Source organism: Suricata suricatta, chromosome 5 (genome assembly GCF_006229205.1).
Source record: "Suricata suricatta isolate VVHF042 chromosome 5, meerkat_22Aug2017_6uvM2_HiC, whole genome shotgun sequence".
In the NCBI taxonomy this organism is placed as follows: domain Eukaryota; kingdom Metazoa; phylum Chordata; class Mammalia; order Carnivora; family Herpestidae; genus Suricata; species Suricata suricatta.
Window position 1 is genome coordinate 69002592 of NC_043704.1, and position 24942 is coordinate 69027533.

Genomic DNA, 24942 nt, shown 5'->3' on the forward strand with positions numbered 1-24942 from the left:
AACAGTTGAAATTAAGAATTCAGTAAGTGAATTTATCAGCAAAATAGATATAGGTGAAGAACAAATTACTGAGATGAAAGACCAGATCAGGAAACTTTCCACATAAAAGTTAAGAATAGACAAAAAGATGGTAAAAATAAGAGAAAAGTTAAGACACATGACGATTTGAAGTAGAAACTTAATAGAGATCACAGAAGGAGACAGGAAAACAAATCACAAGGAAATACCACAAGGAATACTGAGAATTTTCCAGGATTAGGAAAAGGTGTAAAATTATTGATTTAAAGAGTTCATAGAAAGTCACCTGGGTGGCTCATTCGGTTAAGCAGCAGACTTACCTATCCTGGTAACAGCCAAGCCTGGCTCACAACGGAATTTAAGTAATTTAGGCAGAAGAGCGTGCTGTTCTGCTCTTAATGGGGAACAAGTGGGGGAGGCTAATGCAAGTCTCTACAGCCATCTCCCACACCTGTTGGCGGTTATGTCACAAGCCATGGTCACGGTGGAGAAACCTCTCCAAGCATGGGCTCAGATTCTGCCTCATGCAGTTACCACGGCTCATCCGAATGGGCAGGAGGGCCCCCCGGTCCCCTGTTTACTGCCAGGAGTCTCATCAGAAGGGAATTCAAGAGACCTGCTTTGCCACCCGACCTGCCACCTGCCACCTGAGCTGACAGCTCAGACAGAGCCTGGAGCCTACTTGGGATTCTGTCTCCCTCTCTCTGCCCCTCCCCCACTCACACTCTGTCTCTAAAAAAAAAAAACATTAAAAAAAAGAGTTCATAGAGCACTAATAGGAGACACTTAAAAACACACAGACACAGGGGCACCTGGGTAGCTCAGTTGGGTAAGCATCTGACTTCAGCTCAGGTCATAATCTCATGGTTGTGGGTTTGAGCCCCATGTTGGGCTCTGTACTAACAGCTCAGAACCTGGCGCCTGCTTCAGATTCTGTGTGTGTCTCTTTCTTTCTGTCCCTCCCCTGCGATGCTCGCTCGCTCGCTCTCTCTCAGAGAAAAACATTTAAAAATTAAAAAAAAAACCACACAGACACAAACACAATACTGTCATACTCATTAGAGTAAATTTGAAGATCAAATCCAGAGAAAATTCTAAAGGCTTACAGAGAAACAAATTATATCGCCTTCAAAGCAATAAGGATCTGCTCCGTGTCAAGCTTCTTGATAGCCATACTGGGAGCCAGAAGACAGTGTAGTGTAATATGCAAAGTGCTGAAGGAAAACAAATTTGAACCTAGAATTTTATATCAAAATGATCATGTTTTAAATTTATTGATGTTTCCCTTCATTTCTGAGATGGCTTAAGTTTTGTCTTTCATTTCTTTCCTAAACTCTGCTAGCATCTGCTCCATCTCCCATTGTCTCATTTTGTCCTTAAACTCTTGTTTCTCTGCTCAATGCTCTTGATTTGCATAAATAGCCATTTTAACTCAGTTTTAATATATCATGGTCTAATATTTAGTCACAGCTTTTATCTATCCTATAGCAACATTTTTCTGTTAAGTGTTTTTAGTTTACAATTTGATTTTCCTGTTTCATTTTTTTCTCTCAAAATATTTTAGAATAGATTCTCTGCTTGTCCTTTTTGATGACTCATTTTGTGAAGCACATAAGGAAAGTTTCCCTGGATGAGCTATCTGCAGAATTCTTGTGTGTAAGAAGGGTTAGAATTTTCCTTAATATTCAGAGTACTGTGCAGTGATTTTAGTGTCTCTTCTCTACATCCTAATAGGCATCTGTACGTTTCCTCCCAACATAAAGCCTGCGGATCTTCTTCTCATGTCATGAACTAAGGATTTAAAATTTCTTTGGAGTGAAGACAGACAAACGATTTCTGATCAAGCCTCTTCTTTCTTTATTTAGAAAATAATACTCTTATATAGGGTTTGGGGCGGGGAACTGACCCAGGTTGGTTGCCAGTAACAGAGTCAAATGAATATTAGAGGAAGGGGAAAACCGAAACTGAAAACTCTGGACACAGCATCAAAGAAGTGCCCAGATTAGCGCTGCATAAACCAAAATGCGGTTTTGATCTTTGGTTCACCTTGGCTTTTTTTGTCTGGCTCAGTAGGACAGTCTCCAAAATCTGGACCAGGAAATGCACTCTCCTAGCCTCCAGGGTTGCTCCCTGGAGAGGGATATCTCCTTGCCTGAGGCAGCCAAAACTCTTCGGCTCCCAACACTTTGGGTGAGCTGTTCATTGTTGAGAAGTGTGCTTTGCTAGCTCTTTCTGCTCTCTGGAGTCATGGCGTCTTCCCTCTATTCCCTCTCATGCGCACCCTGCTTGATGACTACTGCCTTTGGCAGTCCTTCTAATCTGTAGCTTGGTTTTAGAGCTGCCTCTTGTTTCCCTCCACAAATGGAATTTGTATTCCTTTGTTCATTTTGATTTCTACAAAAGAAGAGAAAAGGGAAACTTTACACTACCATCTTCACATTGAAATTCAATGGAAACCATTGTTTAAATGTGAGGGTGAAATTAAGATATTCAAGTCCTTAGAAAGTCACCACACAGATACTCTTTGAAAGTGACATCATCCAAAAGAAAAATATAGGGCAGCAATGCAAAGCTAAACTTCTTTATGATGCCAACATGGTTTGAGGGTCTATCAGAGCTACATGCCTACTTCTTTGGAAATTCCTTTGGTATTGGGAGCCCTCTCCTTGGAAAATATAGCATTTTGAGCTGGCGAGTCTTGGAGATTGTATCTCCTCATTTGGCAGTTTCTGGGGTCCCAGATCCTTCAGAGGCACACTTTGTCTTATTTAACTTAAAATGTTCAGTGTGTAGCACACAGTAGAGATATAATAAATTATAAACAAATGACGGTGACAGGATATGAAGACTCACTTCTGACTCATGATCCAGAGCTCTTGCTCTTCGAATGCACTATTAAAATGAACTTACCCAGAGACTTAAATATCGCTTATATTCATCAATGAACTATCCTGACCTTTCCTCAAACTTTGGCCAAAGATACAAAACTACAATTTAAATTCTCATATGCTTTTTGGGTAAGTTAGGGGTTGAGGGAATGGCTTTATGCATTATTCATCCTTTATTACAGAAATCTGGTCAAATGGGTTTTTAATCCAGTTGGGATAGGGGAAGGGAAGAGATGATGACAGAGGACTCAGATCTCTGGTGAAAAAAGTGATCATTAGCTTTGTGGTGGGGGAAGGATGGAGAGATGGCATATAGGTCTCTGCTCTAAATAGTGAAGAACTACTTATTCAAATATTTATTTATGGTCTTGTTCTAGTTGTATCTCATCTTCCACCAATCTCCCTGTCCTAAGACAGAAAGTCTGATGGTACTGACCTAAAAAAAAAAAAAAAAAAAAAAAAAAAGATTAATTTTCTCTCCATCCATTAAGGCTCTGGATTTGAAAATTTATTTTCCCTTTACTCCATTCTTCTTGTCAAACCACAAACAAACTACTACCCTCCAAAAAGGTCTGTTCTGCTTGTTTTGGAGCTGTTGTTTGAAATATTTGATATTTCAAAATATTTTGCAGCCTACTCCATTCTAGGCCTAGAGCTCACAGCCAAGTGCAGAATAATCTGGAAAGGATGGTGGGGTAAATATGTACCTTGGCTGTGTGCTCCCTACTGAGCAGTGGACATTTCTTGTTATCAATCTTAACAAATGTGTATGCCTACAGCTCCAAAGGGACCAGAATTTCTTCCCGGATAGTTTGTGATACCTCTGCATTTCTTTTGTTCATGGAGAAATGGACACTTTAACCCTTTGGGTTAAGCTGGGTCCTGGAAATGTCCAAACTCACTGTGAATGCCAGTGTTGATAGGAGAAAAACTCATGTAACTTTCTCCACTTGTAACTCATGCAACTTTCTTCACTTGTTTAAAAACAAGTTTAAATGGCAATTTCTGATGAAATTGGCCAAGTGATCGGTTGGAGGGTTGTTTTACTAGTATAATGCCATATGCAAAACAGAGATTTTAAAAACATTGTGTGCCTTTCAGAAAGTCAAAGTAAAACCATAAGTATCTAATACAGTATATATACAGGTACATAGATCAACTATATATAGTGATTATTATCACCTATTTAGTGTTTATAATTCACAAATTCCAGGAGGAATATTTATTTGTTTATTTAATTTATTTACTTATTCCATATTAGACCATACCAGTAGAGAAAGAGTGCCATATAGCTAGATTCTGGTGATGGATTTGGGGCCCCGAGACTCAAGTGGTCATGAAAGTTAGCTGGTGTTAGGGAGATTTTGAAAAAAAGTAGACCAAAAATCACAATACCTGCTCAAGGATTTAGTTGTGTGGCTTTGAGCAAGTTTCTTTAATATTTTTTTGGTTTCTGTTTCCATATTTCTAAAAATGAGATTGGACTAGAGAATCATAAGGTCCCTTTTACCTATAAAATCACTGTAAAAAGTAAAGCAAAAATTATCCACATCCATTTTGGTGATGTTCAAAAATTAGTCCTGAGAAAGAATTATTAGTAGAGAGAATAGTAATATCAGAATTTTTGATTCATAGGTGACAAATAGTGACTTCCTTTCTATAAATTTCTCTAAGGTTGACAGGGTCATCCCATTGACAGGGAAATGGCCTGTCCAGTTCATCTGGAGTTCTAAATACCTTGAGCATAACCTTCCCCATTGAATAATTCAAAGATGTCTAGTCAAAATGCTAGAATACAATATTAAATAGAACCTCAAATCATGGAGTGAACCAAAGAACTTTTAGTCAAATCCTCATATTTTATAACTGGAAAACAAAGTTCACACAGAAGAACAGTAGGAGAACCTGAACCTAGGTCTCCTGATGCCCAGTCTGCCTCTTTCCACGGTCCTTTACAGCCTCTATGGACAGTCCTGGCTTCAAGGACAGGTGAGTTTGTGGTAAATGTGAACTCTCTGAGGCAGTTGAGGCCACTTGTTTGGTCAGAACCTCAGCTTTGAAGAACTGCTCACCAGCTGGACAGGAGCTGGGCCCCCCTGAGCTGTCCTAACATGATGTCACCCAACACCAAGAATGACCATTCACATGACCATGTGAATACTTTCTGGAAATGAACTACAGCCCTAATGTGATCTGTAGTAGAATATGATGGCTAAAATAACTGTAACAAGATTTTAGGAAGTGATAATCTAACTGCATTCTGCTTGATAACAGAATGGACTTCACATCTGGACTTCATTTGTTCATTGTTGGATTTAAGTTTTAAGACATTGACAAACTGGAGGACATAAAGAGAAGGCAAGCAGGATTACAAGGGCCCTCTAAGTGTTGTTATAAGTCAGTTTATACAGTGCCCTCCAGTTTTCAAAGTGCTTTGCCTACATCTATCCCTCCCACAAAGTGGTAAAGTAGGCTGGTAGGATAAATGATCTTTGCAATGGTGACAGAGTTAAATATTTCACCCTATCTCCCCTCCTAAATATTAAAAAAAAATCTGTGGCTTCTCCACAGCACAAGTAGTAGTGTGTGGATATTTGCTAAACAAGTGACTTTTGCTTCACAAGTTAATAAAGGGAATAAAGAATAAAAAATCCTGGGAGGCTAATGCTAGGAGCTTAGATGTGTGTAATAAAGCTATAGACTGTTGCATGAACTTACTGACACCAAGAGAAAATGAGGTGAAGCCAAGATGACCATTTGTCAGGGATTTAGTTAAGTCTAACAATTGTTATAAATTGCCTACTATGTGACAGGCACCAAGCACCATGAGGGGCGTCAAAAATTAATAAATCCTGGTCCCTGCCCTTGAGAAGCATACAGGGTAGGATTGGTTGATAAATAAACTGATACATGCATCACTGGAGGCATATGCAAGGTACAGTCATAGTACCGTGGGTTTGAAGAACGAAGAATGTGTCAGGAGGAGCCAGGGTGGTCCAGGCAAAAGGAATATATGTGGTGCGCTTGGGATCTTACTAGTAGCAGGTATATTACTGTAGGACAGAGTCCTTCTTTGGGTATAAGAAGGACTTACCAAGTTTCTTAAAACTCAACTTTAAGCCCTTCAGAAGTCCTTAACATCTTACCTTCTCTGATAATAATTTGCAGGGAGGTCCTACTCAGACCAACTGCTTTAAATAAAAGAGTGCCAAGTTCTTTACAAGTGGTGTACTAAAACATCATAGTATGAGGCAAATACAAGCAATTCTGAGCAGAAGGAAACTGACACTTAACAGATCTAAAAAATGAGTAAGCGAGTGTTAGCTCACAAATCAAATCCAGCTTTATCTAGTGGTGTGCTTAAATTCTAGATTCCTAAACAGAAGTTTTGAGAAGGGGTTTCTTACCCTAATAATGGAAAATTAAGCCAATTCTATCATCTTTGTCCCCTTCCCATTTTTTCTTCCGGCACGTATGTCTTCCGTTTCTTTGCTTTACCCCACTGTAATGTAAGCTCCTTGAGGGCAGAGAATATGTCTTATTTATTGTATTCTCAGAGCCCAGAATAGCTGCTGGCAAATATTAGAGCTTTCATTTCATTTATTCATTTAATGAAGGAATCCTTAGCTGAAGAGATCACCCCATGATGTGAGCAGTAAATGCTCGTGAGCTGTGATTTGGCCCCATGCCCTTTCTCTAACTATGCTCTGCAATTCTGCCCTTCTCTCCATGTGGTTGAAGCAGGCCTTTATAACTTTTAAGGCACTTGACATAAATGCCACCATTAGTGAAAAGAAAAGATTTTTCAAGACTTACTAAACTCCAAGAGCGGCAGGAATAAATGAAGAATGTGTTCAAAGTACTTCTTTGGCTTCTTTAGCCCTTAGGATCGCTACACTTGGTCAGACAGAATCAGATTCCTCTTTAGTGGTACTCACGAATACTAAAGCCATGTTGATGTTTGCACATTACTTTCACAGATCCAAAACAGGACAGAAGAGTGACAAAATGTTAGAGGATGGTTCTTCCCCATTCTACACTGAGTTCACTCTCTCAGAAGCTGGGAGAAGCTCCACTAATCTGCTTTTGGGACATCTGAAAAGGCTTTGGGGGGGATGCTGTCTGGGATTTGGGTCAGGCAACTGACCCTTCTGAGACTAAGAAGAGGCAGTTATCCTGACTTCTGGTGTGAAGATCTAAAGAGGACTACTGAGAACAGGGATGCCTTCTCTCCTTTTTATCACTCTCTATTACCAGGACTGTTATCAGGACTTAGAACTTGACCAAGAATTTTATTTTTCACTTGAGACATTGTTCAGTGGACTCAACTGATCAAACTGGAAAACTTGGGAGTCATATTCAATTCTCTTTGGTTTTCTATTAAGTAACCAAGCCTATTGAAAAATTTTCAATTTCTCTCTCCTTTTTCACCTTTATTGCCACTTTTATTTTTGTGTATCAGTTTTTCTGGACTACTGTCACAGTTCTCTCACTGCTTTCCAGCCTCCCCCTCCTCTAATCTTTGTGTGATGACTCAACGCAATTTTGAGAACACCCAGTTTTACCTGGTGATCCTCAGTTAACAACCAAAAAACCATCACCACCATATATACCCAAATACCCAATGACTTCATGGTTAATGGTTATTCCCAGCCTGGAGCTCAAGACATTCTAGTCTGACCCTACATATTCTAATTGTGCTATCGTCATCTCCTGTTACTGTTATCATTTACAATTGACCCTTGAACACAGGTTTGAACTGTGCAAGTCACCTTATCTGTGGATTTTTTTCCCAATAAATACAACACTGTGAATGTATTTTCTCTTCCCTGTGACTTTAACATTTTTTCTAGCTTATTCTAAGAATACAGTATATTAATACATGGTAACATACAAATATGTTAACCAATGGTTTGTGTTATCCGTAAGGCTTCTGGCTAACAGCAGGCTATGAGTAGTCGTTTTTGAGGAATCCCAGTTATACATGGATTTTTGACTGCAGAGGGAGCTTGGTGAGCCTTTCCCTTGTGTTGTTCAAGAGTTACCTGTAGTAATCTTGGTCCCTCTATTTTACCCAGGTTGGGGTACCTATCATGCTTTTAACATACTACTCAACATCCATGTTTTGATGGTACTTTCTTTAGAGGGTAAACATTTTGAGGATATCCACATGATTATTCAAATCCTGTATGTTCTTAAACACCCAATGAAGTTTCTTTTCTTCTAGGCCTCCCTCTACCACGTGTTGGCTTCCTTGTACTCGAAACTTCTATGAAGCTCACTGTCTGTCTCCTCCTTTTTGCTAGAATCATACTCCACCTTGAAATTTAACCAAATTATTTCATGAAAGAGTAAGCTCCTGGTAAGGCTTCTTGAGGATTTTCCAGTCTCTTGTTTTTTAAGCACATTGCTAACCCTAATTAAGTGAACCCATAAGCATTTAATAATTTTCTTTGCACATAAGAATGCCCATCCTGTTTTAAGGGCAAAATACCATGCTCTTCTTGTATTATCATATAATAATCTTAAGAATTTACTTCTCCATATGAATAACAATTGAATATTTGGGCATTTTCCTCCTTGCTGTAGTTTATGTTTCTGAACTGTACTTCTGAACTTATGTGTTCAAGGGTTGTGGCCTGTTGTCTCCAAACACACGAATTAATTTATGAATAATGGAAGAAAAATTAAAAAGATTCACAGACAATTCCGTGCAAATAACTAAAAATTCACTTAATATTTTTATGGGTTTTTTTTTTTTTGAGAGACAGAGAAAGACTGTGCAAGCAGGGGAGGGTCAGAGAGAGAGGGAGACACAGAATCTGAAGCAGGCTCCAGGCTCTGAGCTAGCTGTCAGCACAGAGCCTGACGCAGGGCTCGAACCCACGAACTGTGAGATCATGACCTGAGCCAAAGCCAGACACTTAACTGACTGAGCCAGCCAGGTGCCCCCATTTAATATTTTTAGACTTAAAAAATCTCTATCTATAAAATCTGGACATGCCAAAGAGATTATATCTGGATGCACCAGAAGATGTAGCACCAACACTTAAAAATGAGTAGGGAGAGATCCGACAGGCCGCAGACCACTTTCGTGCTCAAGCCTGCCCACACACTGCACATAAAGATTCCAGGCAGGTGACCTGTGGGCAGTGTTGGTGACAGGACGGCCCTCAGCTGTGTTGCTTACAGGGATGGGGTGATGCTGACTAGTGAAGAGCTGCTAGTACAGAGAAGCAGAAACTAACTCAGTTCACATGATTTATAAAATAGAGAATGTTCTCAGCTAACAGGCTGAAAAAGAGTTATTAGTCCAGAAATGCAGAATTACAACCAGTGCAACTCCTTTATGTTCAAATAAGGACAAAAAAAAACAAATAAACATTTCTCATTTATTTAAAAACACAAATTTCCCAAGCTATGGCTTATCTGTTAGCATTTATTAGTCTGACTTAATTTTTAAAAGGTCTTAAACATCCATTCAGGATAAAACAAATAAAAGTGCCAAAGCTTTAAGAAACCATATGCTAACTTAGGATGTTTTTTAGGAGGTGAGATACTGGCATTTTTCTCTTAAAAGAAATGTTTATACATAAACATTAGCCTGTAGCACAGAGCATCCCACACACAAAAAAAAAAACCAAAAAAACCCCCACAATGCTATTAAAAAACAACAGGAATTCTGAAAGGGAAAAGAAAGCCTCATTCGAATACAATAAATTGTACCCAGAGACTCCCTTCACATTATCCTTTAGAACAAGCAGAGAATCCTGACCTGTACCCTTAGCCCAGCTGGTAAGAAAAGACCTCTAACTGCTAAGTAGTAAAATATTACTTATGATACTTTCCCAGTCATCTACCATCTTCTTCTCTTAACAAATGTCATTTTCTTAAGATGACTTGTTTGTATAAGCTCCAGACTGTCAATATATTCCAATAATAAATTTCTTATTCATACAATTAATCATAATACATAAAACATCATTTCTCATAATACTATAAAACATCATTTCTCTAAAGAAATTTAAAATTTACATTCAACGTAGCCAAATTCTAGTCTTAAAAAGCAGTACTCAATCCCTTTTCTTCTGAGTTCATTTTTCCAGAAGACCAGTCCTTAAGGACCTCTGGAGTCTGGCAATATTGGCATCCAGTGCCGCAAGGCCATTTTGGAAGTCTTGCTCATCTCGAGAAGTGAACGTGGAAAAAGAGGAGATGCTCCAGTCAGACGTCAAGTCTGAATTTAAAAAGCTAACATCGGAGACAGCACTACCTTTCACTTGAAGACAAGCAGAGGGGCCGCGACATGCTGCCAGCTCTGGTGGCTCCTTGGGGGCGGCAGGGATCTTGCAGATGGCTTCCTTTATTTTCTTGAGGAGCTGCTTGTCTTCCATATCAGCTGTTCTGGAAAGTTCCTCAGGTGCCTCTTCTTCCTTTTTGGAAGAGGTATAAACTCCAGGCGCACACGATTTATTTTCTTTTTCGGAGACAAGTCCACTGTTGCTGACCAGCTGTGGGGAAGCCGCAGTGATCTGTGGCTGTGGGGATAATTTCTTAGCTAATGGTGATTTCCTTTTAGTAGTGCTTCTAGCAAATGGAATATAAATTGTATTGTCCAAATTACACTCATAGTCTATTAAAGTTGTTACTTCGCTCTCCTCATCAGAATCCTGTTTTGAAAAGGCATGAATGATCCCAGGGGCTGATACTTCTTCCTTGTTCCTTGTGTTGCTATGCTGAGGGCTCTTGGAGGGCAGAACATTTTCATAAGGTCTACCTGGCTCTATGTTCTCCTCATTGTTAACTGTAGAAAGCGGTTCTGAATGTGCAAAAGCGTGATGTGTTTCTAACTTATTTAGGTAGCTCATTATGGAAGTATGAGCTGGGATTGGGTCACACTTGGGTTGTTGTTCATATATGTTCAAAAGTGATTTGGTAAGATTATTTCCAGACTTGCAGCGAGCACTGTCCGTGCTAAGATCTGAGAGAAGCCTTGCCATACTGCTCTGCAGAGTTCTGTTAAGAAGAAGTTAGTGCACTAATTATTCTCTTTACCTGTTTATTTCATTTATTTATACAGCCTTTTCCAAAAAAGGATCTGAGGCAAGCACCTGGTTTGTAACACTGAAAAAAGCAACTAAAAGCAAAAATCACAGAATGCGCTCTGGAATGAGTAAATTACAATAACAAATTAATCAAAGATCTTCCTCTGTATCAAAACTAATAATAAAATATTTAGAAATAGAAGCTCAGTATTCTTTCTCTTAGGGTATAAAATGCTTTGTGGTTGAGCAACGTTGCAAAACGGTGTGAATCCTGTTAGTAATTAAGTTATTTCTCTCCATTCAAAATATATATGCAAAGGACACTGGAACAATACTGGGAAAAAAGGATAGTTAGAGATGAATATCTGGTATAATTAGATATGACCAACAGCTAGGTGCCAGGAGAAGTGTGATATATGAAAAACTACTCAGGGTCTGAAGTTAGACAGAAATGGAATCACTTACTATCACTAGCTGTGATCTTGGGCAAGTCACTCAACCCTTCTGAATCTCAAGTTCCTCAATTGCAAAATGAAGAGATCTACTTTAGAATTACAATGAACATTAAATAATACATAATAATAAAATATGAGGGTAAGGTGCTTATTACTATTAGCACAGCTTCAGGCTATATGGGTGTTCATTTGACGGCAGCTCTTATTAGTAGTCCTATTAAAGCCATTTTCTACCAAGTTTTTGGACTTTTTGAATTGAATCATATATATGCTCTTACATACCAGTAAGAAAAGAAATACATCCATTTTTAAAAAGATACAAGGGACATCAACAGGAAATTTAAAAAGATTAAAACTAGCCAGTAAGCATATTTTAAAAGTTCAACTTTAAACTAGAGAAATTCAAATTTCTTAAATGCGATATTTTGGGTGGCCTATCAAATTAACATGGTAAAGTAAGAATGATACCCACTGTCAGAGACACTTGAAGAGGCAGGTACCACTAGTAGGAGCGAACACTGGAATAACCCTTGCTGAGAGCAAACTGGCAATATATCAGATGACTTCAATATTTGTGTATCCCACATTTCTGGACCCACTAATTTGCACTTCTAGGAATTCATCCTACATATATACACCAGGAGGCTGTACCCAAGATATACCTACAAAGATATAATTTATAATAGGAAGTGGATGTATTTAGTATCTTTATCTTCAAATAGAGTAGAATGATTTGGGTAAATTATGCTCTCATTGTACCATAGCTATTTTATAGTTGTGTTGTAAGGAATATTTTTTGATGTCCATTATATAAAGTTAAATTTAAAAGAGCAGTCTATAAATAACATGGACCAATACTATTTTTTGTAAAAACAGCCACCCACATCCAAATAAAATACTAAAAGGAAATCTATACTAAACAACAGTGATTATATCTCTGGATATAGAATAAGTGGGTTTTTTCCTACAAAACGAAAAACAAATTTTTCTCTAAGCTGGCTTACTTATTACACTGTCATCTTACACATATTTTGAGTTTTGATTCCTCTTCAAATTCCTACCACTTTTCCTCATACCTTTTTCAAGAAGCCAATGATTATTATTAAAAGAAAAAATATGTTGTATGAACATATCTGTAAAAAATTCTGAAAGGAAGAACGAGCTGCTAATTAATTCAATCAACCTACACACTGAAACTTTCATTTTTATTTGTTTTTAGAAAAGGAATACTTATGTTGAGGTTTCTTTCCAGACTTAAATAAAAATGTCATCTTCACTGTGAACAAAATCAGTGATAAAGATAGGGAGAAAGGGATGATGACATTAATAAGAGTTTAATCTCTGGAAATTAATAGCAACCATTAAGCTTCTGATTTATAAAAACATGTGGCTCACCATTATCTCTGAAACTAAAAGAAGAATCTCTGTAACTAAAGAAATAACAGTATGTCAAAATTTTAAAGGAAGTAATGCGAACACCTGAAGAGCTACAAAGTGGATATATTTCTGTTTCTATTATATGGGACATACTGTTTAAATACATTGATTTTTGATGCTTAGAAAACAGACACATTTTTATAATAAGAAATTCAAGGTTCTCAGCTACTTATCAAAATACACTCATTTAAGTAACTATCAGCACTGGTAACAGTGCTCTAAGAAGCTATTACAATATTTACTACTTGTTTACTGAAAAGATATTAATTTTCTCACATTTTAATGGTTTTATAATGTGTTGTGATAAAATTTTGAAAAAGTGATAAGAATATATTTCAAAATTATTCAAGGTTGGAGAAAAAAGAGAGAGATGGTTTAGGGTCTGTTTAGAACTCGTACGTGTACCTTCTAGTCCCACTATCCTTTCCCAACAGTCTGAAAAAAGCAGGTAGAAATTTTTTTGAAATCTTTAAGCGATGACTTAAAACACGTACAAAAAACTACTCATCTTTCTTACTGTGGCGCGTGACTACGGGAGGACGGACGGGGTAGCTGACTGTGCAGGTTGGGCTGTGCTGTCAGATGGTGCCGCTTTACCCTCCGGCAGAGTAAAATGAAAATGGTCACAGTAGCCCAGGTTATCACCAAACATAGTATAAATCACCAACGTGGGTGAATTTTCATACCATTAAGCTCAACTACCAACTTTTTGTTTTGTTTTGAGAAGACAAAAATTACCCTCCATGGGTGTACTTGGCATTTTGAAGCTCTCACTGAATGTAGAAGTAGCACTAAACCCCGTGAGACACTGTGCTAGTTAAAGCCTGCTCACCAGGTTTCTATCATCACTTACAGAGACCCGTTAGTCTACCAGGTAAGCTAGGAGTCAACACACAGATTTATGCCCAGCATAAGAAGAAAACGTCCTTGACAACAATGGAAAAACCTGACAGGAAACATCTTGGAGTCAAGAGAGTAAAACATTTACACCTAATATTTCAGACACAGTCTTCTAAAAGCAGATACTATACAAGAAGTAATAACCTTTTTCATTTCCTATGCTTCTGTGTTAGGGTGAGTGTTAAAAAAAGGCTCTACTTGCAAACGAATCCTTTTTCATTTCTAATGAAAAGGCAGACTGGTTATTTTGAAAGAATGGGTGAGTACAAAGTTAGAAGAATCTCTCAAAAACACATCCTCTTTTCTCAGGGAGAAGCTGTTGTTTCCAAAAGAGAAAGCAAGGCTGAAGAGGGAATCTAAACCCTTGGCTCAGGTCCTAGCTTGGGTCCCAACTAGCTGTGAAAGCCCGGCAAGTCCTTTCATTTCTTTGGCTGCCATTTATGCTAATTTCTCTAATAATTACACTATTACTTACTCTGAAAATTGTCCTTACATTTTTGTTATCAATTTTTTCCACAAATGCACCACCATGTTACATAGTATTCAGTCAAGTTTATTCTTAAAAAAAGGATATGTTCCTATTACATCATCAAAGCACTAGAATTAAGCTTTTAGTTTGAATGACATGGCTATTTGGCAACTAAAATGATTAAATATATTTGTATTTCACACATATATATTTGGAATATAATATACAATAAATGTATGATGAATAAATGAATAAGCAACAAATGAATCCATCCATTCATCCCTACATCTCTCAGGTAAAACAACACAAAACAAAACAAAACAAAACAAACCTGCTAAGGTTCACTCAGACTAAATTAGGCAGTTACCAGGAACTGTTGTTACTAGGAATAAACTATTTTAGCTAAGGACATACCGTGTGCAAGAGAGAAAGCCTGGCTAGGGGTTAAGAGATATAAGTTCTAGTCCCAGCTTATAAACTTCCTATAAATATTTAACTTGTATGGTCCCAGTTTCCCCGTCTATGAAAATGCATTTATTAAAATATTTCCGTCATAAATGAGGACAAACAAAATAGACATATGAGAGAGAAGACTTTGGGGAAAAAAATCAAAGTACATTATAAATAAAAAATAAAACCAGCTTCTGATTTCATGCTCATAAAGGAGCTAGATTTCGTAGTATAAAGAAAAACATTGTGAGAAGAAAAGCAAATTCTCAGGCAACTGAATCCTCTGCTGCATTTTCTGCTAGAGGCTGAGCCCCATGCCCCTTAAACGAGGAGAGGCTCCCAGGGACACCCAAGCAACCGCTCATGGAACCTGACCATGCTCAGCTGCTCTCCTAGTTTTCTTTTCCAAATGGACTATACACCACAGGTACATTTAAAAAAAATGTTTATTGAGGGTCATCTGGGTGGTTCAGTCGGGTAAGCATCCGACTCTTGGGTTTCAGCTCAGGTCATGATCTCACAGTTTGTGAGTTCGAGCTCTGTGTCAGGCTCTGTGCTGACAGAGCAGAGCCTGCTTGGGATTCTCTCTTTCTCTCTCTCTCTATCCCTCCCACCTTGATCTCTCTCTCTCTCTCTCAAAAATAAATAAATAAATAAATATTATAAAAAATTAAAACTAAATTTTATTGTTACATAATTTATTATGAAATTCATCACTTGAAAGTGTACAAATGAGTTGTTTTTAGTATATTATACAGTTATATAATCATTACCTCTATCCAATTTCAGAACATTTTCATTACCCAGAAAGAAACTTTGTACCATTAGCACTCACTACTCCTTCTTCCCCTTTTCTCTCAGTCCTTGGCACCACTAATCTATTTTTTGTTTCCATGGGTTTGTCTATTCTGAACATTTCATATTAAGTGAAATCATACAACTGGTGGTCTTTTGTGACTGGCTTCTTTGATCATAAACACTTGATAATAACATAGTTTTCACCCCAAAATTACTCCTCAAAAAAGAGATGCTTTTCTTTGGAGACTTTATAAGGCTTTCATAAGGAGGGACAGCCTCTCACTTTTACTTTGAATTAAGAGAGATATAAGCCAACGTTTTAGAAACTCTGACTAGAACCTAATTAATTATAACACTACATGGATACACAGGTGTCTTTTGCTTTTCCCCACTGTTCAGTAAAAGTCTGAATGAAATATGAATGTGAAAAAAGGCAGTATTTCTATGTTAATACAGCTTATATAGAATCATTTCAAATGTTTATAAAATTAAATTAATAGATTAAGTATTATATATATATTATTTCATCTATCTTCCTAAAAGATTATCATTCAAAATGGATCTTCTCATTTATAATATGAAGATTAGTTTATATTAAAAATTACTTGATATTTGAACTACAAACTTCCAGTATCATTCAAATGTATGGTCAAATCTAATGATATTCAGGCCTAAAATAACGGACTTCTCCTCTAGTCTCCTCTAAATAATAGTTGTAAATTAATTCTTAACAAATGTTTCAAGAGAAGACTGTACTTTAAGTATGTATCATGTAAAAATTGAGTGCGGTGATTGTATTTATTTGAGAAAAGACATGTTAGGGAACAAAGGGCTCTTAGGGGTTGCTGCCAACTCCCTCACTTTGCTGATGAAATAACTGAGGCTCAAAGAGGCTTGATGACTTTCCCAGGATCATCTGGCATGCGAGCTTCCTGTGTTCAGGGCTTCCCAGGATCATTTCTTAGTGTTCCCGTCAACCCTAGTCATGCTCCACTGTCAGCTGAGGTTCAGACAGGTTAAATAACTTGGTTAAAGCCACACAGCGAGCGCAGGGCAGAGCTGGGATTCCATTCAGTTCTCTCTGGCTTCAGAACCAGAGGGCTCCTAACATTCTGCTAAGTGAGTCTTCAGCTTACGTACATAGAGTAGGCTGAAGCTTCCTCTTTACAGAAGCCCTTTTCCTGGAATCACATGGTTTAAAAAAGCATTGAGCCACGTTTGGCGTTTCTAAACCCAATTGGAGCAGAAGAAAACATCATCAGAATTTGGTAAAATCCTGACAAGAGCGAAAGGGGAAAGAGAGCAGACCTACAATTATTTTTGAAGTCTATATAAATAATCTGACAAGAGGCACGTTATTCAAATGAAGTCAACATTACCTGGTTAATTCTCTCAGTCGGGTCACCTCAGCGTCACGCTGACGTAATGTTATTCCCAATATTTGATTTTCCTTTTCAGCAGCTTCTAACTTAAACCGGGAGCTTTTCACATTGACTAAGGCTTCCTCCAATTCTGAAACCACAATAAAATTTCAGTTCCCTTTTCCTTTTTAAAAAATGTGACCATAACTATAGTTCAAATACATACCAATTTTTATTCTTGTTGTCTCAATGTCAAATTGCTGTTTATTTTCAAGTAAAGTTTGCTCTTTCTCTTTAAATATAACAGCAAATTTTTTGTTTTCATCTTTCTGATTTTCAATGACTTTTAAAAGTTCTTCATTTTTACTCTGTAGTAATTCCTGGCTCTTCAGTGACTCCTGTAATTGGTTTTGCAGGGACTTGTTCAATGACTGAAGAGAAAACACTGCAAGACAAAACAGATCAAATCATTGTTTCTCTAATTTAAAAAGCACAAACCTGAAAAAGATCTGTGTGTAAAACAGAAAAGACATGGAATTTATTGATTTTGCTTAACAATTATATGCTTGAGCAGTTCCACATAAATATTAAATATATTTTTAATATTTGATGCAGAGATCATACCTTTCTTCTCCAACTGATACTTTGGAAATAAAGATTTTTTTTTACCTTTATTAATGAAAGAATAATATGCACAAAGTAAAAAAAAATTCAAACATGATGAAATACCAATGATAACAAATGATTCTCAGTGAAGAATCTCCCTCCCCACCCCACCTCCATTCTCCTCCCAAAGGGAACCACAATTAATTTTGGTATCTTTCTGGAAAAACACTTGTGCATATCACATATATATTTAAACAGAAGGAATCATATTTTTTACTCCATAAGATTAATATGTAATTAGCACATAGATCTATCAAATTCTTTTTAATGTCTGTAAGAGTATATGGCACCATTCATTTCACAGTTACAGCCTTGAATGAAGACTTACTATGTGTGACGTGGTATTAGAACCTGGACACACAGTAGTGAACAGCAGAAACAGAGGTGATGCTCTCAAAGAGCTAATAACAAACAAGTAATCAAAAATAACAAGAAATGCTCTCAAGAAAACAAGAGGCAAATGGGCAGAGACTAAAAAGAGGTAAGCTATTCAGAACGGCAACTACCACTCTCCTCCTTCCCCTCGTGGCCTCTCCTCTCTCACATATTCTCACCCCCACTGTTTGTTCACAGTGGAACCAGAGTGACTTCTTCCAAGATCATGTTGGTGAAGATGAACACCTTTAAGGGTGTGTCCCATTGAATATTCATATTTTTCTTATTGCTTTGTAAGAGCTATTTATATATTAAGAAAATTAAGCCTTTGTCATATTATGTAGTATGAAAAAATTGTCCCCATTTTGTTAAATGAACTGTGAATGTGTTTACAATTTTGCCATGCAGAAAATGACAAAAATTCTGAGGACAAATCTTATCAGTCTTTTCCTTTGTAACATCTCAGTTTTGTCAGGCTTAGAAAAAGATCCCAAGAATAAAAAAACAAAGAAACAAATGGTTTTAATCTTTTCCTTGTTACTATTAGTTTTTTTCTTTTTCCTATTATTTTAAGCTCTAGGATCCATAAGCACAATTTGGCAATATCTGTCAAACTTGCAACTGTATATATCCTTTGTTAATTTTACAGCTATTATCTACAAAATGCTCACATGTGTGCACAAAGACATATGTACAAAATTTTCACTGAAGCACTGTTTGTACTGGTAAAATACCTACATGCTATTATCAGAGGACTTCAAATACATTATGCTGGAAGCACATAAGCAGAATATTCAAATAGTTCTTAAACAAAGAAACATATCTATGTATTTTGATACAGAAAAATGCACACTACAGGTTTAATGGAAGGAGGAGCTAAGATGGCAGCATAGTAGAAGGACCCTAGGCCTGCTGTATTGGTCAAACATCGCTAAATCACTATCAAATCATTCTGAATACACAAGAATTGACTGAGGACTGATAGAACAAAGTGTACAACTGGAGGGAGAAAAGAGGCCACGTGGAGGAAGGTAGGAGGTGCAGAGACATGGTTTGGGGGAGAAACAGATCACGGGTGCCACAGAGGCAAAGCCCTTACACACAAGGAGAACACTTTCACAAAGCCATTGGCTGGATAAACAAGAGGAGCTGATTTTCATGAGTTTTTGCAACCAGTAAGGCACAAAGACTGGAGTTTTAGAGGTCTCTTGGCTTGGCTGGGAAGAGAGCCCTGAGGGGGCCGTCCTACTCCTGGAGAGAAGGCAGGCAAGCAACCCCAGAGCAGATGGCATGACCTGGGGATTGCCTAACATGTGCTGGAAGAGATGGTTCCTACTTCTTGGTGCACATCTGTAAGAGGTGATGTTGCCTCTCCGGGGACAAAAGAGCTGGTGGGTGCCATTAGTCTCCGCGCCCCCCCCCCCCCCCCCCCCCCCCCCCCCGGCCCCTCAGCATAGGTCCAGACACCTGCTGAGGGAGGCTAACCTGGACACTGGCTGTTGAGTCTGCTTTACTCCAAATCCCACACCTCTGTGCTCTGGTGCAATTGCCTTTTCAGTCAAACCTGCATCAGCTCCAGCAAGGCGAGGCTCTCACCCTGAAGACCAGTACAGCACCCCCCCTCCCAGCACTTCTTTGAGGTTTGGAATTTTAAAAGTCAGCAGGCTTGGCCAAAGTGCACTGTGCTGCTCCAGACAGGCAAGCAACCTAGAGACAAGCAGTGTGAAAACAGTGATCTGAAAAACACCTAAGAGGCCCTTGGGAAATTACTCGCTCTTCTGGGAATACTTTCCTGAGAACAGCAAGTACCAGTCCCCTCTCCGGGGCAAAGGAGCTGGCACCATTTCCTTCCTCTACTCGTAGGCATAAACCAACTTCAAAAAAAAAAAAAAAAAAAAGCACAGCAACAACACTGCCAACACTGGCTGCTTAACCTGCTTACACCAAGACCCACCCTCCTGTGCTCTGTTCATACTGCTTTTCTCAGGCAGGTGTGTTAAGGACCAATGCAGTAGGCCCTTCCCCAAGAACACCAGCACAAATCCCTGCACACATCATGTCTACTAATGATAGGGTTCTGCAAAGCTTCAGTTCTAGTGGAAGTAGTATCAAGTCTCATTTAAGGAGGCCAGACACCTAAGTAAAACTGACCACACTCTGGCCAAGGTACAAACACTGCCCACTGCAGGTAAGGAGAACCTCTGCAGAGGACTGACCTAAGGGATAGAGCAGTCAAAACACAGCAGTGGAGTGCATGCAGCACACACCAGAGACTTCCTGAAGCACCAGGCTCTGGACACTAAGTAACCTCTTCATAGAGCCATTACTGTCAGGAGCAGGAAACACGACAGGCCTTTCTAACTCAGAGAAGAAGACAGAGACCTAGACAAAATGCCAAGATGGAGGAATTCATTGCAAAAGAAATAACAAGGAAAGATCATGGCTAGAAATCTAATTGAAACAGATATAAGTAATAAGACTGATGGAGATTTTAAAATAACAATCATAAGGATACTCACTGGACATGAGAAAAGCATAGAAGACATAAGGGAGACCCTTACTATAGAAATAAGAGTTAAAAAACAATCAGGCAGATATGAAAAATACAATAACTGAGATTTGAAACAAACTAGATGTAATGACTACAAGCATGGAAGAATGAGAGGAATGAATCAGTGATACAGAAGCTAGAATTATGGAAAATAGTCAGGGTGCCTGGGTGGCTCAGTCAGTTAAGCATCTGACTCTTGATCTGGGCTCAGGTCATAATGTGATGGTTTGTGAGTTTGAGCCCCACGTCAGGCTCTGTGCTGTCAGATTGGGATTCTGTCTCTTCCTTTCTCTGCCCCTATCCCACTTGCACACCCATGCTCTCCCTCAAAATAAATAAATAAAAACGTTTTTAAAAATAATGGAAAATAATGAAGCTGAGCAAAAGAATGAAAAATGATGAATCATGAGAGTAGACTTGGGGAACTCAGTGACTTCATTAAATGTAATAACATTTGTATCACAGGAGTTCCAGAAGAAAAAGAGAGAGAAAAGGGGGCAGAAGGTTTATTTGAGGAAATAATAGCTGAAAACTTCCCTAATCTGAAGAAGGAAACTGACATCCAAATCCTGGGGTTAGAGAGAACTGCCATCAAAATCAACAAAAGCAGGCCAACACCAAGACATATTATATTTAAATTTGCAAAATATAGTGATAAAGAAAATATCCCAAAAGCAGTAAGACAAAAACATCCCTAACTTACAAGAGAAGACTCATAAGGTTAGCTGCAGATCTCTCCACAGAAACTTGGCAAGCCAGAAGGGAGTGGCATGATATATACAAATGCTCAATGGGAAGAATCTGTAGCCAAGAATACTCTATCCAGCAATGCTGTAATTCAGAATACAAGTGGAGGTAAAGAGTTTCCCAGACAAACAAAAACTAAAGGTGTTCACAAACACTAAACCAGCCCTCCTGCAAGAACTATTAAAGGGGACTCTTTGAGTGGGAAGGAAAGATCAAAAGTGACAAAGACTAGACAGGAACAGAGAAAAAAATCTCTAGAAACAACAACAAAACAAGTAATAAAATGGCACTAAAAACATATCTATTAATAATTGCTCTGAATGTAAATGGACTAATCGAGACACAGAATAATCATAGAGACATAATCAAGAATGTATGTTTTCTAATCAAGACAGACTGTCAGAATGGACAAAAAAAAAAAAAGGACACATCTATATGCTGCCTACTCATTTTAGACCCAAAGACACCTGCAAATTGAAAGTGAGGGGATGGAGGGGTGCATGGGTGGCTCAGTTGGTTGAGTGTCTGACTTTGGCTCAGGTCATGATCTCATGGTTCATGGGTTAGAGCCCTGTGTCAGGATCTGTGCTGACAGCTCAGAGCCTGGAGCCTGCTTCGGATTCTGTGTCTCCTTCTCTCTCTGCCCTTCCCCAACCTGTCAAAAATAAATAAATGTAAAAAAAAAAAAAAAGAGAGTGAGGGGATGGAGAAAGATCTATCATGCAAACGGATATTAAAATAAGCTGGAGTAGCAATACTTCTATCAGATCAACTAGATTTTAAAACAAAGACCATAACAAAAGATGAATAAGGCCTTTATATCATGATAAATACAAAAAAAGGGGGAGACTATCCAACAAGATCTAACAATTATAAATATTTATGCTCCCAAATTGAGAGTACCCAAACATATAAAACAATTAATAATAAACATAAAGAACACATTGATAGTAATACAGTAAGAGTAGGTGACTTTAACACTCCACTACACCAATGGTCAGATCATCTAAGTAGAAAATCAAAAAGGAAACAGTGGCTTTGAAAGACACACTGAACCAGATTGACTTAACAGATATAGTCAGAACATTTCATCCTAAAGCAGCAGAATACATGTTCTTTTCGAGTGCATATGGGACAGTTTCCAGAACAGATCACATACTAGGTCACTAATGAGGCCTCAACAAGTACAAAAAGACTGAGATCATACTATGCATACTTTCTGACCATGAAACTTGAAGTCAACCAAGAAAAAATTTGGGAAGACCACAATACAAGGGGGTTAAACAACATGCTACTAAAGAATGAATGGGTCAACGAGGAAATTAAAGAAGAAATAAAAAATATATATTGGAAGCAAATGAAAATGAAAACATGATGGTCTAAAACCTTTGAGATGCAGCAAAGGTGGTCCTAAGAGGGAAGTATATAGCAATAAAGGCCTACCTCAAGAATCAAGAAAAATCTCAAATAAACAACCAACCTTACACCTACAGGAGCCAGACAAAAAACAACAAATGAAGCCCAAAGCCAGCAAAAAAAGGGAAATAATAAAGAATAGAATAGAAATAAATGATAAACTGAAAAAAAAAACCCCAACAAATCAATGAAACCAGGAGCTGGTTATTTGAAGAAATTAATAAAATTGATAAATCCCTAGCCAGACTTATCAAAAAGAAAAGAGAAAGGACCCAAATAAACAAAATCACAAATGAGAGAGGATAAATGACAACCAATACCACAGAAATATAAATAATTATAAGAGAATATTATAAAAACGATATGCCAACAAATTAGACAATCTGATAAATTCCTAGAAACATATAAACTACCAAAACTTAAACAGGAAGAAATAGAAAACTAGAACAGACTGATAGCAGCAAAGAAACTGAATCAGTAATCAAAAGTCTCCCAAAAAACAAAAGTCCAGGGCCAGATGGCTTCACAGGCAAATTCAGCAAACATTTAAAAAAGAGTTAATACTTATTTTTCTTAAACTATTCTGAAAAATAGAAAAGGAAAGAAAACTTCCAAACTCATTCTATGGGGCCAGCAATACCCTGATTCCAAAACAAGACAAAGACTCCACTAAAACAGAGAACTACGTATGGGTCAATATCCCTGATGAATATGGATGCAAAAATTCTCAACACATTACTAGCGAATCAAGTCCTACACTACATTAAAAGAATCATTCACCATGATCAAGTGGGATTTATTCCTGGGATGCAAAGGTGGTTCAATACTTGCAAATCAACATACATGATACATCACATTAATAAGAGAAAGGATTAGAATCATACGATCTTCTCAACAGATGCAGAAAAAGCATTAAAGTACAATATTCATTCATAATAAAAACCCTCAACAAAGTATAGATGGAGTGAACATACCTCAACATAATAAAGGCCATATACAAAAACCTCACAGCTAATCTCATCCTCAATGGGGAAAAACTGAAAGCTTTTCCTCTACAATCAGAAACAAGGCAGGGATGTCCACTCTCACCATGTTATTTAATGTAATACTAGAAGTCCTAGCCTCAGCAATCAGATAACACACACAGAAAAATAAAGGCATCCAAATCTGCAAAGAAAAAGTCAAACTCCCACTATTTGTAGATGACATGATACTCTATGTAGAAAAGCCAAAAGGCCACCAAAAAATTGCAAGAACTGATACATGAATTCAGTGAAGTCTCAGGATACAAAATCAATGTACAGAAATCTGTTGTACTTCTATACACCAATAAGGAGCAGCCAAAAGAGAAACCAAGGAATTTATCCCATTTACAAATAAACCAAAAACTATAAGATACCTAGGAATAAACCTAACCAAAGAGGTTAAAGATTTGTATTCTGAAAACTATAAAACACTAATGAAGGAAACTCAAGACAACACAAAGCAATGGAAAAACATTTCATTTTCATGGATTGGTAAAATGTTTATACTACCCAAAGCAATCTATGCATTTAATGCAATGCCTATCAAAATACCACCAGCATTTTTCACAGAGCTAGAACAAACAATCCTAAAATTTGTATGGAACCACAAAAGACCCTGAATAGCCAAAGCAAAGCAAAGAGGAGGCATCACAATTTCAGATGTCAAGTTACATTACAAAGCTGTAGTGATCAGAACACTATGATACTGATACAAAAACAAACACATAGATCAATGGAACAGATAGAAAACCCAGAAATAAACCTACAAATATATGGTCATCTAATCTTCAACAAATAAGGAAAGAATGTCCAATGAAAAAAGACAATCTCTTCAACAAATGGCGTTGGGAAAACTGGACAGCAACATGCAAAAGAATGAAAGTGGACTGCTTTCTTACACCATACACAAAAATAAATTCAAAATGGATGAAAGACTTAAATGTGAGACACAAAACCATCAAAATCCTACATGAGAACATAGGCAGTAACCTCTTTAACATCAGCCATAGCAACTTCTTCCCAGATATGTCTCCTGAGGCAAGGGAAACAAAGGCAAAGATAAACTATTGGGACTACTTCAAAATAAAAGGCTTCTGCACAGTGAAGGAACTAAAAAGCAACCTACAGAGTGGGAGAAGATATTTGCAAATGACATATTGGTTAAAGGGTTAGTATCCAAAATATGTAAAGAACTCATAAAACTAAACACCCCAAAAAATAATCCAGTTAAAAAATGGGCAGAAGAAATGAGTAGACATTTTTCCAAAGATGACATACAGATAGCTAACAGAAAAAATGCTCAATATCACTCGTCATCAGGGAAATACAAATTAAAACTCA

At 37.6% G+C, this 24942-nt stretch overlaps 1 protein-coding gene across 1 annotated transcript in view; it reads right to left on the reverse strand.

Moving 5' to 3' along the window:
* Positions 1 to 9279: 9279 nt before the first annotated feature.
* The window catches only part of CCDC14 (coiled-coil domain containing 14), a 50707-nt gene continuing 35044 nt past the window's right edge, over positions 9280 to 24942 (reverse strand). Inside the window, exons 11-13 of the mRNA XM_029940717.1 lie at positions 17048 to 17266; positions 16840 to 16972; positions 9280 to 10922 (exon numbers count right to left, since the gene is read on the reverse strand). Coding sequence (XP_029796577.1) covers positions 10001 to 10922; positions 16840 to 16972; positions 17048 to 17266 — 1274 coding nt within the window. The 3' untranslated portion in view covers positions 9280 to 10000. The remainder of the gene's footprint in view (positions 10923 to 16839; positions 16973 to 17047; positions 17267 to 24942) is intronic.